Source organism: Musa acuminata, chromosome BXJ3-3 (genome assembly GCF_036884655.1).
Source record: "Musa acuminata AAA Group cultivar baxijiao chromosome BXJ3-3, Cavendish_Baxijiao_AAA, whole genome shotgun sequence".
Taxonomy (NCBI): domain Eukaryota; kingdom Viridiplantae; phylum Streptophyta; class Magnoliopsida; order Zingiberales; family Musaceae; genus Musa; species Musa acuminata.
Genome location: NC_088351.1, coordinates 2,373,398 through 2,388,252, shown reverse-complemented (window position 1 = coordinate 2,388,252; position 14,855 = coordinate 2,373,398). Strand labels below are relative to the sequence as shown.

Sequence of the window (14,855 nt, the reverse complement as noted above, 5' to 3'; positions counted from 1 at the left end):
ATGATTTTGTGATGATTGAGGTGCTTATAACTTATGTTTTCCTTTTTCTTTTGATAGCACTTCTATCGCGAGCTCCAATAAATAAAATCCATCAGCCTTACCCTTGATGTTAGACATGGACGGCTGTGATTGAATGATAAGCCTTTTAAAGCATCGATCATCTATGGGCTAGTTACATATTATTGCATAGTCATATTTGTTTAGCATCTTAGTTTTTAGATTTAAAAAATCTATATTAGAATCCTCATAATTATAAAAGTAAGGCATATAGAGTTATTTATTCTAACATCATTGGTTTAATTAATAAAAATATAAAAATAATAAGTAAAAAATAATTTTAACGTTTCAATTAGTGATGGTAGTAAACAGTGATGCTATTGGGGGTTGCAAGTAGTTGCTATGGATAAGATGTACTTGTATCGATGTCGTCGTAGTTGTTGAATAATCCTTTCCTCATACATTTGTATCGATGAGCAATGAAAAGGTCACTCGACATTTTCATTTGCGTCGACGTAATCATTGAGCGGTGTCGCTTTGCATCTACGTTAACATCGATGCAAATGTTGAGTGGTCCCTTTGTTGCTCAACAATTACGTTAATATCGACGTAGTGAGCAATCCTTTAATTGCACTGTATCTGTGTTGATGTTGACATAATTATCGAGTAGTGAAAGGATTACTCAGTTGTCAATTGTATCAATATGCAAAGTGATGAAAAGATTACTTAGCAATTGTATCGACGTTGACACAATTATCGAATGGTGTTATTTTACGTCAGCGTTGACACAGTTGTCAAGCAGTGAAAGGGTCGCTCATTTATTGGCATCGATGCAATTGTTAAGCGACGAAAGGGCTCTTAGGCATTTGTATTAACGCCGATACAAATGCACAGTGAAATCGTTATTACATCGACGTAATTGTTAAGTGACTCTTTTATTGCTCGGCAATTACGTCGACACTGACGAGTAGCCCTCACCTCTCACCGTCGTTCTTCTCATCCATAATAGTCACCCACGACTTCTAACAATATTGTAATCTACCATCTCGAACGAGAACGATTGGAATTATCCTTTTTATCTATTATTTTTATGTTTCCATTGATAAAAATTATAATATTAAGATAAATATATTTAAATATTTTAATTTAATATAAAATTTTAAGTCTAAATCGAAAATCCTAAAGGGTAAAGGGTAACATGTGATTAATTAGCGACATTTTGCTCGTTGCTTAACCGGGCTTAAATCTCGCGACAATTTATTTAGATTTAGGATTTTGGCTGTCAGTCACGTACGCCTTCTCGTTGTTCCCTTTTGGTTGGCATCGGCGGCGGCTTCTGTAGCCATGACGTCGCTGCGGTCCGCCGTGGCCACCTCTCTCCCGCCGATCCGCGCGGCGATCTCCCGGATGAAGCAGGATATGATGCGGCGGGAACTGGAGAACTGCCACCTCCTAGCCGGGATCTGGTGCCATGGCCTCACGGTGCGCCAGCTGCAGGCCCTCCGGGGAGCGCTCCCACCCGCGGCCAAGCTGGTCATGGCCAAGAACACGCTGCTTGAGAAGGCCATTGCCGGTACCCGGTGGGAATCCCTCCGGCCCTGCGCCAAGGGCATGAACGCCTGGCTCTTCGTCCACTCCGACGAGATCCCCCCGGCTCTCAAGCCCTGCCGCGACTTCCAGCGTGATTTCAAGCTCGCCCTCAATGACTTCACCGGCGCCGTCTTCGAGGGCCGCCTCTACGGGCCCGTCAACTTCCTGGCCCTGGAGACCATGCCCACGCGGATGGAGTCGTACGCCTACCTCCTTGGCTGCCTGCAGACGCCCGCAGTGTCCCTTCTCAGCATCTTGCAGGCTCCCGAGGGGGATGCCGATCAGGCTGCAGAAGGAGCCGCTGCCACCTCCGAGAAATAGAAGCTCGACGGTTGTCGTATGTCTTCCCGTTGCTTCTTGTCTTTGTCTTATTGTTCTGTAGTTTGATACTGCTCGGTTCTGAATTCACATTATTTTGTTTAGTACAGTTTGTCGATGGGTAGATTACTTTTAGGGTCTAAATTCATTGCTTACTAAAAAAAATGCACTTCTTTGTATAAGAATAGTTTCCGATGATAAGGACCACTGACAATTAAGATTTCTACATGGAGTAGACTTTCTACTATAGAAAGGTAATCAGTGAATTTGGTTTGGCACCCAATTGGTGCTTCTATCTGATCGCTAGATGCTCGCTAAAATGTTCAACTGATGTGTGTTTCAAGAGGTTAATACAACCTTTTGACCTACTGTCACGTTAATGAGTTATTGTGCCATATCTAGCATGCTATACACAAAATGTGGATCTAATAAGATAGAAAATTGGGATGTTGCTCTATCGGAGAGAAAATTGGCTTTAAATTTCTTGTTAATTAGTTCTCTTAATTTCTTTGGAAATCCAATCTGATAGTTCTTATGGACTAGCTGCCACTACTGATCCCTACTTAGGTCAAAGCCTTTTTCCTTGCAATGTCTTCCAGCTTCTGTGGGCAAACTAATTAATGTTACTCCGAGCTATACCATTATCTTAAATGATTACTGTTACAGAGGACGTTAGGGGGCAGTTCAAATAATAATAATAATAAACCATGACCAGTCGGGTTACAGGCTAGCAGGTTTAATCATAAGAAAACCATTTCCTTTTTCCTTCATTCAAATAGTTCTAAACATGTTTTGGCCTTGTTTTCTTGATCATGCTGCTATCCCATCTCTAAATCCTTCCACGCCTTTGTTGACCATCCTATCTTAGGCTCTGTTCAGTGTGGGGTGAGCCTCTTGAAGTACTATCATTCTTTGAGATTGCATGGTAGTTGATTGTGCCACTGATAACAATCTAAGCAAAATGAGGTCCCTCCTTCCCAGTTGTAGTCTGGATTTTACTGATTGAGAACATCATTGCATGTTACAGGACATAACCAAGAACTGATGTATTTTGTTCACGAATATACTTGGGCATATGATCAACTAAGTGCCAGCTGAATACAGCCTAGTATCGACCAGTTTGTTATGCATGTTATGATGAATGCTAATAGGCCCAGTCATGGGTTGGGCTAATAGAAGATTCACCATGGTAAAACCAGAAATCTTTTCAAAAGCTTAAAATTTCCAAAGGTATCACATGTTAGCGATGTTTTCATTTGGAAGATATGTTTGAGCTTACAAAGTCATATATAAGCCTGAGACTAAATTATGTCATTTCAAAGATAAAAAGGTGGTCTCATGCTAGTTCATGTTTTTAATGATATGATGAGTTTTCTACAACATTTTCATTTTGTTCGCATACATGTCACCTTTTTGTAAACTCAATTAATGTTATTGTTTAGTTGGATTTCATTTTTCTAGCTTTGAGCTTGTCCTATTTTTCCATGGAAATTATAATTCTCTCTTCTGACTGGTTGTTACCTCTGTTCCGACCCTTAAAATTCGGACTAATAAGATGTTAACTTGTCATTAAGATCCTTTTCAAGTTGTTTGTGCTTTTCTCCCATTTGAAACCTTTACCTGTTGGCCAAATAAGTATTGTATTTAAATTCTTGGATTCACTTTTTTGATACACCCTTTGATCAAGTGGCCTTAGAACAATATGTATATCAATTGGAAAATGAAAATTGATGTAATGTTTCCAGTCTGGGTTCCAATTTTTGCTTTAAATTGGAGGTTGTTGTGATATTAAAACGAAAAACCTAGTGCATAAGGCTCTCATTGATATAGTGTCTGGGTTGGATCAATGTTCTGTTACATACAAAAATTTGGAGAAAAAAAAATTTTGATGGACAAGTTTGTTGTATAGAGCATGCATTCATATCTCAGCTGTCCTGGTTGGTTTGCTCCAGTTTTAACATTAAAATGAAACAGGGGATCTTCAAAAAACAGTCTAGTCCCCAAATATTCTTGTTGGTGTGGTGCAGACCTTCCTGGTGATGAAACTATCCACCACCAATTCATCATGGTGAAGATGAATAGTATTGAAGTTTCATCTTCATTGTGATCTATATAGGCCTAATTTATTTTTCACTAACATAGTGAACAGTTGTTTTGGTTGAACGTCTGTATGACAGCAAGTCCTTTATTGGCAAAACTGACCAGAACTCCGAAATCATAATGGCCATACATCGATGGCGGCCTAAAAATTTTATGCATGTTTCTATGCACCGTTTTGTCAGCTGCTTATCTAAATATCTTATGCCCTTCTTTCTTTAGTCTAAAGTTCATTTTTGTTGTGTGCAGGTTATGGTCCAGTTGTTCTTTATTTAGGTCACCAGTATAGTTTCTTTCATTGGCCTAATAATTATAGAAGTTAATGGTCTGATGTACCACATGTGCCCTGTTTCATGAACTCACTCATGGATATACTAGAAACCTTGGTCATGAAGTGGAAAAGTGGTATTTCCACTTTTCCACTTTTCCACTTCATATAAATGTGACCACAAGTGATGGTAAATTTACATTTCCGAAGTTTTGGCTAATGTACAAGAGTAGAAAGGATCCAAATGCAGAATTCTCCTGCAACCTCTCTGATACAGCTTAGGGGAAGGATGGCTAAAGCCTGCTTTGTTCAGAAGTTGCACCAGGGTTAAGTTCATCAATTAATAAGGCAAAAAAAAGAGTTCATCAATGGATATACTGATGAAACTTTGAGGTCAAGTTGAATGTGGTTCCACTTTTCTGTTCTTTATTTGTGAAATCTGTTCAGCTGGGTGATGATTGTGCCCAAAAATCTGACTATGGCAATACTTCAACATCACTCGAATTGATGTAATTATGCATGGTATTCAGAATGTGTTCATCTACTTATTAGTTTAGTTGTTTTGGCTGACTTTGTACTGATTGAATGTGAGTATTTCCTGTTGAGATTCTATCAGGTTGAGTAGCACATGATATCTTCCAACCCTTTCAAGAATCCCAAGAAAATGATTAGATATTTTAGTTAATCTGCTTTCATATAAACCACTTTTCTATAAGGAGGCAATGCATACATTCATCGATCAGAATTTGAATGCTAAAAGCCATATCCATTTAACGTGCCTCTGAATTCCTCAGCCAGCATTCCCTCGCGGACCTTCACCTCTCTGCAACGCAATTCTATCCTACAAGGCTTCGTCGTCGTAGTACCGGACCTCGACGATGCACCTCTGTCGGCCTCCCCACCGGCAGCAGAATTCCTTCCGAAGGAGCTGAACCACTTCGCTCGGACGTACTCCTTTCGCCTCCATGGGGGCAGGTGCATGCCGGAGCTCCTGATGGACTCCTCCATCGCCAAGCACATGTGGCTCACGATGCTCTCCAGCGCGCCCGGCCTTCCCACGAACACCGACGGCAACGCCCGGAGCAGCGCAGTGTAGTCCTGGGTCGGTCGGGCAATCTCGAATTCGGCGGCCAAGTCGATCTCCAAGATGTAGCGCGTACCTCCTCGATCGATCACGTCGATGTACTCGTGGGTGCCGGCCTGGATCCGCTCAGCTCTCTCCCATGACGACTTGCACAGCCCTGAAAAGATTATTGTCGAATAGATGTTGGATCTCCTGCCTAAAATCGAATCTAAATGCATCAATTTCATCCATGCAGAACATAATCTTATCATGATGTATAGTAACAGTACACACCGGCATCAAATCCTTTGTCTCGGAGCCAACCCATAACTCGCCTTTTGAAGCCGTCTCCTGCCGGCGAGACTGCGCTAACCCCCCGCTCGGCCGCGACTCGGATCCGGTGTGCCACCATGTCGGCTTCCGACTCCGCCAGCACGGAGTCTAGCGACCTCCTCGTAAGATAACCTCCCTTCTCAGATCCCATGCCGTACTTGCCTTTCCGTTCGTCGATCTCCTCCTCGTTGTAGAACGAGTCGATCAGGTCCGCCAACTCGGCCGTATCGGAGGTGGTGGACTCCACTGACACGCAGCTGCTCACCTCCTGCCACAGTCGCGCTCTTGCCGTCTCGTCCAGCGGCGCTGTCGCCCTTTTGTACTTCCTCGCCATTGGCCTTTTCGCTGGTTAGGTTATTCTCGGAATCGTCAGCTATATCTCTGTATCTATCATCCCCTCCTCGAGCAAAGATTGCACGGCAACTTATAGGCAGGGTTTTCGGGGACGACGATGACTCGCGCTTCCGTCTTGTGAGGCCAAGAAAGCTCGTTCCTGGATTGGCTCCTTCACGTGTGCCGAGCTTTCGTGGACGTGACGACGGGACGCTGGTCGACTGGCTACTCCTCACGAGTAAAAGCATCGTGTGACCGTACTCTGGGCCAAATGCAACGAACGTGGTTAAAAGCGACTAGATTCAATGTACTTGATCAGACGACTAGATTACGTGGCCGGTAGCATCCACAGTGAGTGTTACCGATGTACCTGGCCATGTTATCGGATTAATGCAATTGTGATGTCAGATACTGTCAATTCAACCGTAAGCATCCGTGGAAATTCCGTATATGGAATGAATCTTCTCCGCAACACGGGCAAGTTCATCGAGTTAATGATGGACGTGACTGCACGCAGAGTTGGTTTTGACACAAAATATAAATCATTGTTATGTTGATGTCTCACCTATATCTCATCTTTCTATTGGTTACAGAATGGTATTTTGTTGTCCTTAAACCCAGAAATTGATTGATCCCTAACTCTCTGGAAATATATATTCCCTTTTTTGGCACAAAGACTGCTCTAGCTATAGCATATTACCACTCATGCACACAGAAGAATGAGAAACACTAAATTATCTAGAGAGCATAGTCAATTAATAATTGATGGGATTAAAAGTAAATCACGCATAACATTATGTTGATATATAATAAGAATGAATTAGAGAGGAAAACAAAAGGAGATGGTAAGTGTTGCCTTCCTGAAGCTGCATGTACAGATACGCATCATAAATCGTACCTGTACTGATTGAGATTATACTCAAAGAGGCCTACAATATGTCGGCCCATTATAAGCCTTACGGGCCAAAGGATTTTTGGCCCAAGTATTGCGTCGTATGGATCACCGACCAAGTTCCCCTCTTTATCGAGCAGCGGCCCTCGACGATCCGCTCGGCGCCTCGCTAGGGTTCCTGCGTGCGTGATCATTGGACGATCGACAGGGGAATCGAGGGGCTTCTGTTCCCTCTTGTACGGGTACATATTGGGCAGCAGATCGAATAGGAAATCGGTAAGTCGCAATTTTTCCTCGTTTGCTCTATCGTCAGCTCCATCTTCTTGTCTGTTCTTGTTCCTCCTTTCTTGAATCGTGGGGTTATTGTGTGTTTTCATTCTAACTCTGTTTTCGTTTATTAGGGATAGAACGATCTTTCTTTTGCTTTGTTCTTCCATATCTGTGGAACTTTAGGTCCCTGCTCCTTCGAGTTCTAACCCTAACTCCTGAATCCAACCACAGGAATCAAGAAACACAAGGGAACTCCATGTTAGCCCCGATTTTGTCGCTCCCGGCCCCGCCCGCTGATGGAAACCTCGGCCCGATTCCCCTTGCCCAGGTCTCGAATGATTCCTCCGCCAATAAGTCGCAAGAACAGAAAGAGCAGTCCCCTCCTGCGCCGGCTCCGGCACCAGTCGCGACGCATACGAGAACGATCGGTATCATCCACCCTCCACCTGATATTCGAGTGATCATAGACAAGACTGCAGCTTTCGTCGCCAAGAACGGCCCCGAGTTTGAAAAGAGGATTCTTGCCAACAATGCCGGCAACAACAAATTCAACTTTTTGACTGCTTCGGACCCTTACCATGCCTACTACCAGCACAAGGTATCGGAGCACCGCGCCCTGGTCCAGGCTGCCCCTCAGCAGCCATCCGAAGACTCCTCTCAGCCATCAGAACCTGCCCCCGCACCTTCTGATGGCTCGGCTGCCCCCGCAGCTGCAACTGCACCTCCTGAAGAGGCTACAGCCAAGGTTGACCTTGCAGCTCAGTTTAGAGTTCCTCCAAAGAAGGTTCTTGAGCCCCCTGAGGCCGAGCAGTACACAGTTAGGCTCCCAGAAGGGATCACTGGGGAGGAGTTGGATATCATTAAGCTCACTGCACAGTTCGTTGCTCGGAATGGGAAGAACTTCTTGACAAACCTCACAAGCCGAGAGATGAGCAACCCGCAATTCCATTTCTTGAAGCCAACCCACAGCATGTTCACATTCTTCACGACTCTTACAGATGCATACTCAAAGGTGCTGATGCCTCCAACGGGACTGACAGAAAAGCTGCGGAAAAGCACCAGTGATTTGACTACAGTGCTCGAGAGGTGTTTGCACCGTCTTGACTGGGAGCGGTCTCAGGAACAAGCTAGGCAGAAGGCTGAGGATGAGATCGAGCAAGAAAGGCTGCAAATGGCCATGATTGATTGGCATGATTTTGTTGTTGTTGAAACCATTGAGTTTGCTGATGATGAGGATGAGGAGCTGCCCTTACCAATGACATTGGATGAAGTCATTAGGAGGAGCAAGATATCGTCATTGGATGAGGAGGAACCAATGCAAACAGTTGAACCAGGGAAGGAGATGGAGATGGAGATGGATGAAGATGAGATGCTGCTTGTGGTGGAAGGCATGAAGGCTACAGGACTTGACAAGAATGGTGCGGATGAGAAAAAGAGAGAAGCAAGGGCATCCGGTGATGAGCCTGAGCCTCCTATGAGGATAGTGAAGAACTGGAAGAGACCTGAGGAGAGGATAGCTGCTGAAAGAGATCCAACCAAGTTTGTGATTTCACCAATTACCAATGAGCTTATTCCTATTAATGAGATGGCCGAGCACATGCGCATTTCACTCATAGACCCCAAATACAAGGAGCAGAAAGAGAGGATGATGGCCAAAATCCGGGAGACAACTCTTGCTCCGGATGATGAGATCTCTAGGAATATTGTTGGGCTTGCACGAACTCGTCCCGATATTTTTGGTACCACTGAAGAAGAAGTCTCCAATGCTGTCAAGGCAGAGATTGAGAAAAAGAAAGATGAGCAGCCAAAGCAGGTCATATGGGATGGGCACTCAGGCAGTATTGGACGCACTGCCACCCAAGCCTTATCACAGGGTTTTTCTGGTGAGGAACAAACTGACGCTAATAACAATGATTTGAGGACACTTCCAGGTCCTGCACCTGCACCAAGACCTGGGGTACCATTTGTCCGCCCACTACCTCCACCACCTGGATTGGCGTTAAATATTCCTCGATTCCCCCCAAACCAAGTCCAATATTCTGTTCCTGCTGCTGGTGGGGGTCTTGTTGCACCTCCAAGGCCTGGAATCATCCCAATGATTCCATCCATGAGGCCTGGACCTTCACCTATGCCTATGACCTCGTCATCGCAGCATGTTATGATGGGTCAGCAGCCATTATCTCAATCAATTATGGTGAACCCTCCCAATATCCCTGTACCTCCACCTCCTGGATCCCAGTTCACACCATTGGTAGTTCCTCGACCTTTTGTTCCATTGCCTATGCCACCGCCTAACATGCCAATGGTTCCCCCGCCACCTCCACCACAAGGAATGCCGCCACCTCCTCCCCCAGAGGAAGCTCCACCGCTACCAGATGAACCTGAACCAAAACGGCAAAGAGTCGATGATGTTTCACTCATGGCAGAGGATCAGTTCCTTGCCCAGCATCCGGTATCTCTTTTAATTATGTTTATTGATTTTTCACTTTAATGACAAGTATTTATTACATTGCTAAACCCACCTTTCATTTTCTCAGGGATCCAGCCGGATTTCTGTATCTGTTCCAAATGTGGATGAAGGAAACTTGAAAGGTCAGCTTCTGGAGATTGCAGTACAGTCTTTATCCGAGACTGTTGGCAGTCTTAAGGAGAAGATTGCGGCAGAGGTTCAGCTTCCTGCTAATAAACAGAAACTGAGTGGTCGCGCTGGTTTTCTCAAGGATAATCTTACCCTTGCTTATTATAACATTGGCCCTGGAGAAACTCTAACCCTTGCTCTGAGGGAACGTGGTGGGAGAAAGAGATAAGCTTTTTGTCAAACAAGCAGAACTTTTCTTCGTCCAGTTATTCTCATATGTTAGTTATCTGAGATTATAAATCTGTTGGGATGTAATTCATAATATTAGACTTACGTTCTTGCTAGTTTGATGCTTGAAACTTATCTATGCTGATGAACTTTATGGTTTTGTAATGCAGATTTACAATTCGGATGATGTTGTTTCCTTAAGTCGTATTGCTGATATGAATATGTTCCTCCAAGAGAACAAGCTTACTGTTATGGCTTGATATATTGCTATCAAAGATCTTGTTTAGCGTGCAATATCTATGTAATCTTTCTTTCTAATCTGCTAGCTAACTGATGCAGGTTTTATATTCCAGAGAAGATAATTCTTCAGGTCCCCTATGCTATTAATTATTTTCTGCAAGGAGGCTTTGAGTTTTTTTCTCATGCACTAGCAGAACTTTTCAGCATTGTCTATTAGTACTGATCAGAAGGAAGATGCATTTTCATAAACTGCTCTTGTGACCTTTTGTTTTCCTTAAATGCCCTGTTATGCTGAACTTTTTACATAGAAAGTTATGTCACACTGGAATCACTTGATGATAACTCAGGGTTTCTTGTTCTTGCATATTGGTAGCTTTTTGCCAGCTTAGCATGCTGAATAGAGTTGAAATGCTATCATGGCAGGAGCCTGTTGTCTGACGTTAAGGTCAGCTCCATCCACCTTGCTTGGAATTCAGGTACTTGCGTGTGTTTCTTTTTTCTCTATTTTTATTTTTTTCATGTGCAACTTTCTTCAAATGACTAAGGATGACTCTGCTTGACATGGGTATTTTTGCATGGCATCACGGTGGAAGTTGGATATTTTTTTTTATCAGACCATTTCTGACAACTGCCCATCCATCCTTGGGTTTTTGCCTTTTCTTTACTGTCCTTTTTCTTTTCAGTTGATGTTTCTTTTTCTTTCATTGAAATTTGATTCTTTGCCCCTGAGACAGACGTTCTTTCATTATTCCACTGCCTTATAAAAAGCATTTTGCACCAGGTTCTGGTATATATTGAGGATAGTTAGCTGCTTGATCATAAATTCTCCATTTTATATTGGAGGAAAATCCTTGGACATGTTAAAAACCATTCATTCAGACAATAGCTGGTATAATGAAATGGGAAATTTTCGATGGTTTTGATAATCCTGATAATTAAAATTTCTTATGAACAAGTCTTTTTAAGTCGATGGATCCAAGTAGTTGTAGCGGTGGTTTCACTCTCCAAGATGATTTCTAACTCGGTTCCTTTTGATTTCATTGCCTGCATATTCACTGAATGTTTTGGAAAGAAGGAAAAGGTAATTACCTTGAATAAAAAAGGTAATTAACTCACTAAACGTAGCAATATCTCGTTGCATGATTTGCATGAAGTTTATACTTTTACCGCATTATGACATCATAATGCAGCTTCCTGAATTCCTGGCGATCCCAGCATTGATGATCTTTTCAGGCCAAGAATTTGAGAGAACTTGGTGCAGCGAGCAACACGCCATTTTAATGTCTACCGGGTGTTCGTCCCTGCAACTTTTGGCAGAGTCTGGGGTATGGCCTGATCGATGTTTCTTTGTTTATTTGCAACGTTTTTTCTTCTGGGTTCCCAAATATCTAAATTGTTTTATGGGAGTATGGCTGCTAGATGTTTCTTTGTTTCTCTGTAACGTTCCTTCTTCTGGGTTCCCAAATATCTAAATGTTTCATGGGAGTCGCAGCATTGATGGTTGATCCTCTTTGTTCACTCCATGCTGCCTGTTCCATGCGTTGGATTTATTGAATCAATCATGCTGACAATACGATCGAATCTTTCGCTCGATTGAGGCAGCTTGATTCTGTGGCATGTTGATCCTTCTGATTGTTTGACACGTGTTGGATTGGTTGTGCCACCCACGTGTGATGCGGACTCGGATCTAACATGGGTTTGACTTTGGAGATTCTCACACAAAGGATGTAATGCAAAAAATGTTGGGTCTGTTGTCGTCCGAGAAGTGGTGTGGACTCAAATCCGATCCGAGTTCGATTGTCGTGATTGCCACAAGTTGGGGGTGTGCAGGAGATCATAAAGAATTCAACAAAAGATTATGGTGGGTGGCGCAGTTGATGCTTAAAGTTAGTTAGTATGGAGTTTCGATTGGGAGAAGGATTTTTTTCTCGGATAGGATTGAGGATACATCGGAGAGGTTTTTTACAGTGTGAAGTTGCCGTGGGGATTAACTTTTTGAACAATTACATTAGGATAATCAACCCAATAGGAGATCGACTTAATCATTGTGTTAATGAGGTGAGACATATGACGTGTTGTTGGATTATCTATGTGTCAAAGCACTCGTATCATTTGTTCCCACATCCCATTTTGACACATGGATCTGCTTGAAATATGATGTTGGCTGCATGTGTTATATCATCGTTTTATGATCGAGTTTGTTTATCATTATAGGGAACTCTTTATAGTTGGAATTGATTGTGTCCTTGTTAGGATATTGCATGCCTAAATTTGATCTCATTATTGTTATGAGACACTTGATTGATCAGATTACATCACGTCTTCTTCTTTGGGTGACACTTGATGGTCGAATTCGGTAGCGACTTCGTTGTTAGGGGATGATTCATAATTAAATTTGGTTGTGTCATCATTAGGGGTTGCTTTATGATTGGACTTAATCGTATCTTCATCATATGATGCTTTGTGGGTAGTGTGTCGTGCGTGCCATCAACTCTTGTCGCTTTAGGTTTTGACTTTTATAATAGATGTCGGAGTGGTTCACATCCACTCATGCGATCTATCGTTACTATAATATACTACTCCTAATTGCTCTCATACCTCATATGCATGATTAATGTAGGATGTCATTTTAAATTTTTATTATTGCTATCAATAGGACTATAACGAAAAGTAGGTAATCTTAAAATTAAAACATGCTAACTTACAAATAAAATGATAGGGTTTCCCTATACACAGTATTATTATTGATACATCTACATGATTATAACATTTAACCAAAAGAAAAATAATAAACATTAGCATGTAGTGAATAATTACTTAGTAAGTATAAGTCTTTATAATTTTATTTAGATTAACATACATATTTCAAGATCCTTGACATAAGATATTTAACTATAGATATCTCATCCTATGACTTCTTTAGCAAGCATAATCCTATAACATAGTATATGTACAATAAGCAAATAAAATTCTATGTTGAAATAATTCAAATGTTTATATGCATATAGAGGAAATATAACAAAGTTATGCACTTATATACCTCATATATGTGTGCACTCCCATATCATATATCATCATAATATATACATGTACTTTTATACCACACATCATAATATATATGTGCACTCCCACATCGCATGTTATAATATATACGTGTACTCTTACACCACACGTCATAATACATACATGCACTCCTACATCGCACGTTATAATACATACATGCATTCTCACATCGCACGCCATAACATATACATGCATTGCACGTCGTAACATATTTGTATACTCCCACACTACACGTTATAGAAAACATGTGCACTCTCACACCATACGCCATCACATATACATGTATACAAGATATTTTTATTATAATTCATATATTTTTATACTTATAGCATACATAAATTCATATTTAACTAATGATTAGCCAATGACGATCATATCAATCAAAACATTCTTTCAAAATACTTTATGCATACGATAATTTATATGACTACTATTTTATAGTGAATTAAACTTATGTTTACCTGATTGAACTAAAAAATGATGATGTCAATGAAAAATCATGTTCCTTAATGATCAAGTGTGTTACAAAGTGAGACACATATCAAATTGGGAGCAAAGGGCTATGAGATGTCATAATTAAGAACTCTACGTCTTGAATTATTAATTTATAATAATTCATAGCAATAATTCATAGAAAAATTTTGATAAAATCTCTTATAGAATAGACTATACTCAACATAAAAATTTATCTAAATTTCATTATCAATTTTTTAATAATTCATTGTATAACCAAATGAACTAGTTAGTATCAATCAAAGCATCACAAAAATCTCCGAAAAATTTTTACTTCATTATTCTAGCTAACCAAATGAAATTGAATTAGTATGAAATTTTATAAAAAAATTAAAATTATATAAAAATAAATACACACTAAATTTTAACTTAAAACATAATCATTTGGAGGCTAAACTAGTCTCCTAATTTAACTACACAAAAAAAAAAATTGTGTGGGTGTGCCACCTTAGTTATAATGTTTAATTCAATTTAATTTGGTTTTTGACAATTTGCAATGATTTCTTGACAAATAATTTTTACGCCAACCGAGGGGCTCGATGATAATACCTAGTTGAACCATTAAAGATTTGAGATTATTACAATCTCAATGATCAATCTTCGTAAACCAATCTATTGATCTCACATTGTTTATACGATCGAACTGACAGACAAATGAAGGGTCTGGTGGTAGAGCTTAAAGGTCGCTTAGACCTTGTATATGAGGGACGTCTAAGCTTTGAATTTTGTCCCATCGAGAGGAGTGCGTTCTTGTGTGAGTTATCGATTGATTGGCTCGAACCCACAAAAGGGCCTCGTCCTCCTATGCGTGGTCTTACTAATGAAGTGGGACTAAGGGATTGTACATCTATCGTCATTAAATGTACTATATATGAAGGAAACACAATCATTTCTTGAGGAGACTTGTAACATATGATGATGGTAAGCACTTCATTTCTTGCTAGTGATGAGGCTATTTATTATGATTTTGACATAAATTCCTTTTATATACAGGTGCCTTATCTTATGATTAATAAGTATATTATTATTAATTTTAGCCTAAATATTTTGACTAGTGGCTTAAGTTCAACAA

General features: G+C 41.0%; 3 protein-coding genes across 5 annotated transcripts; 2 read left to right on the top strand and 1 right to left on the bottom strand.

Moving 5' to 3' along the window:
* Nucleotides 1-424: 424 nt before the first annotated feature.
* LOC103976979 (large ribosomal subunit protein uL10c-like) lies at nucleotides 425-4,851 on the top strand. Its single transcript, XM_009392356.3, has 2 exons — nucleotides 425-1,924; nucleotides 4,252-4,851. The coding sequence occupies exon 1, from the start codon at nucleotides 1,342-1,344 to the stop codon at nucleotides 1,906-1,908; it is 567 nt and encodes a 188-aa protein (XP_009390631.2). The 5' UTR covers nucleotides 425-1,341; the 3' UTR covers nucleotides 1,909-1,924; nucleotides 4,252-4,851.
* A 73-nt stretch (nucleotides 4,852-4,924) lies between these two features.
* LOC135633015 (uncharacterized) lies at nucleotides 4,925-6,253 on the bottom strand. Of its 2 annotated transcripts, none has more exons than XM_065142023.1 (2): nucleotides 5,628-6,253; nucleotides 4,925-5,550 (listed from the first exon to the last, which is right to left on the bottom strand). In XM_065142023.1, exons 1-2 carry the CDS (start codon nucleotides 5,998-6,000, stop codon nucleotides 5,024-5,026), a joined length of 900 nt encoding a protein of 299 aa, XP_064998095.1. In that variant the 5' UTR covers nucleotides 6,001-6,253; the 3' UTR covers nucleotides 4,925-5,023. The 2 variants fall into 2 exon arrangements, with proteins under 2 accessions (XP_064998095.1, XP_064998096.1); XM_065142024.1 differs by having other exon boundaries at nucleotides 4,925-5,511; nucleotides 5,628-6,240.
* A 760-nt stretch (nucleotides 6,254-7,013) lies between these two features.
* LOC135632744 (probable splicing factor 3A subunit 1) lies at nucleotides 7,014-10,261 on the top strand. Of its 2 annotated transcripts, XM_065141494.1 has the most exons (4): nucleotides 7,014-7,167; nucleotides 7,393-9,613; nucleotides 9,699-10,017; nucleotides 10,138-10,261. In XM_065141494.1, the coding sequence occupies exons 2-3, from the start codon at nucleotides 7,418-7,420 to the stop codon at nucleotides 9,966-9,968; spliced, it is 2,466 nt and encodes an 821-aa protein (XP_064997566.1). In that variant the 5' UTR covers nucleotides 7,014-7,167; nucleotides 7,393-7,417; the 3' UTR covers nucleotides 9,969-10,017; nucleotides 10,138-10,261. The 2 variants fall into 2 exon arrangements, with proteins under 2 accessions (XP_064997566.1, XP_064997565.1); XM_065141493.1 differs by having other exon boundaries at nucleotides 9,699-10,154.
* Nucleotides 10,262-14,855: the final 4,594 nt, after the last annotated feature.

Excerpts from the sequence above, each read along its gene's own strand:
- LOC103976979 (XM_009392356.3), top strand. The coding sequence starts at position 1,342 with ATGACGTCGCTGCGGTCCGCCGTGGCCACCTCTCTCCCGCCGATCCGC.
- LOC135633015 (XM_065142023.1), bottom strand. The coding sequence starts at position 6,000 with ATGGCGAGGAAGTACAAAAGGGCGACAGCGCCGCTGGACGAGACGGCA. Across the intron at positions 5,551-5,627 it reads AGACAAAGGATTTGATGCCG|GCAGGAGATCCAACATCTAT; the intron begins GTGTGTACTGTT and ends ATTCGATTTTAG.
- LOC135632744 (XM_065141494.1), top strand. The coding sequence starts at position 7,418 with ATGTTAGCCCCGATTTTGTCGCTCCCGGCCCCGCCCGCTGATGGAAAC. Across the intron at positions 9,614-9,698 it reads AGTTCCTTGCCCAGCATCCG|GGATCCAGCCGGATTTCTGT; the intron begins GTATCTCTTTTA and ends TCATTTTCTCAG.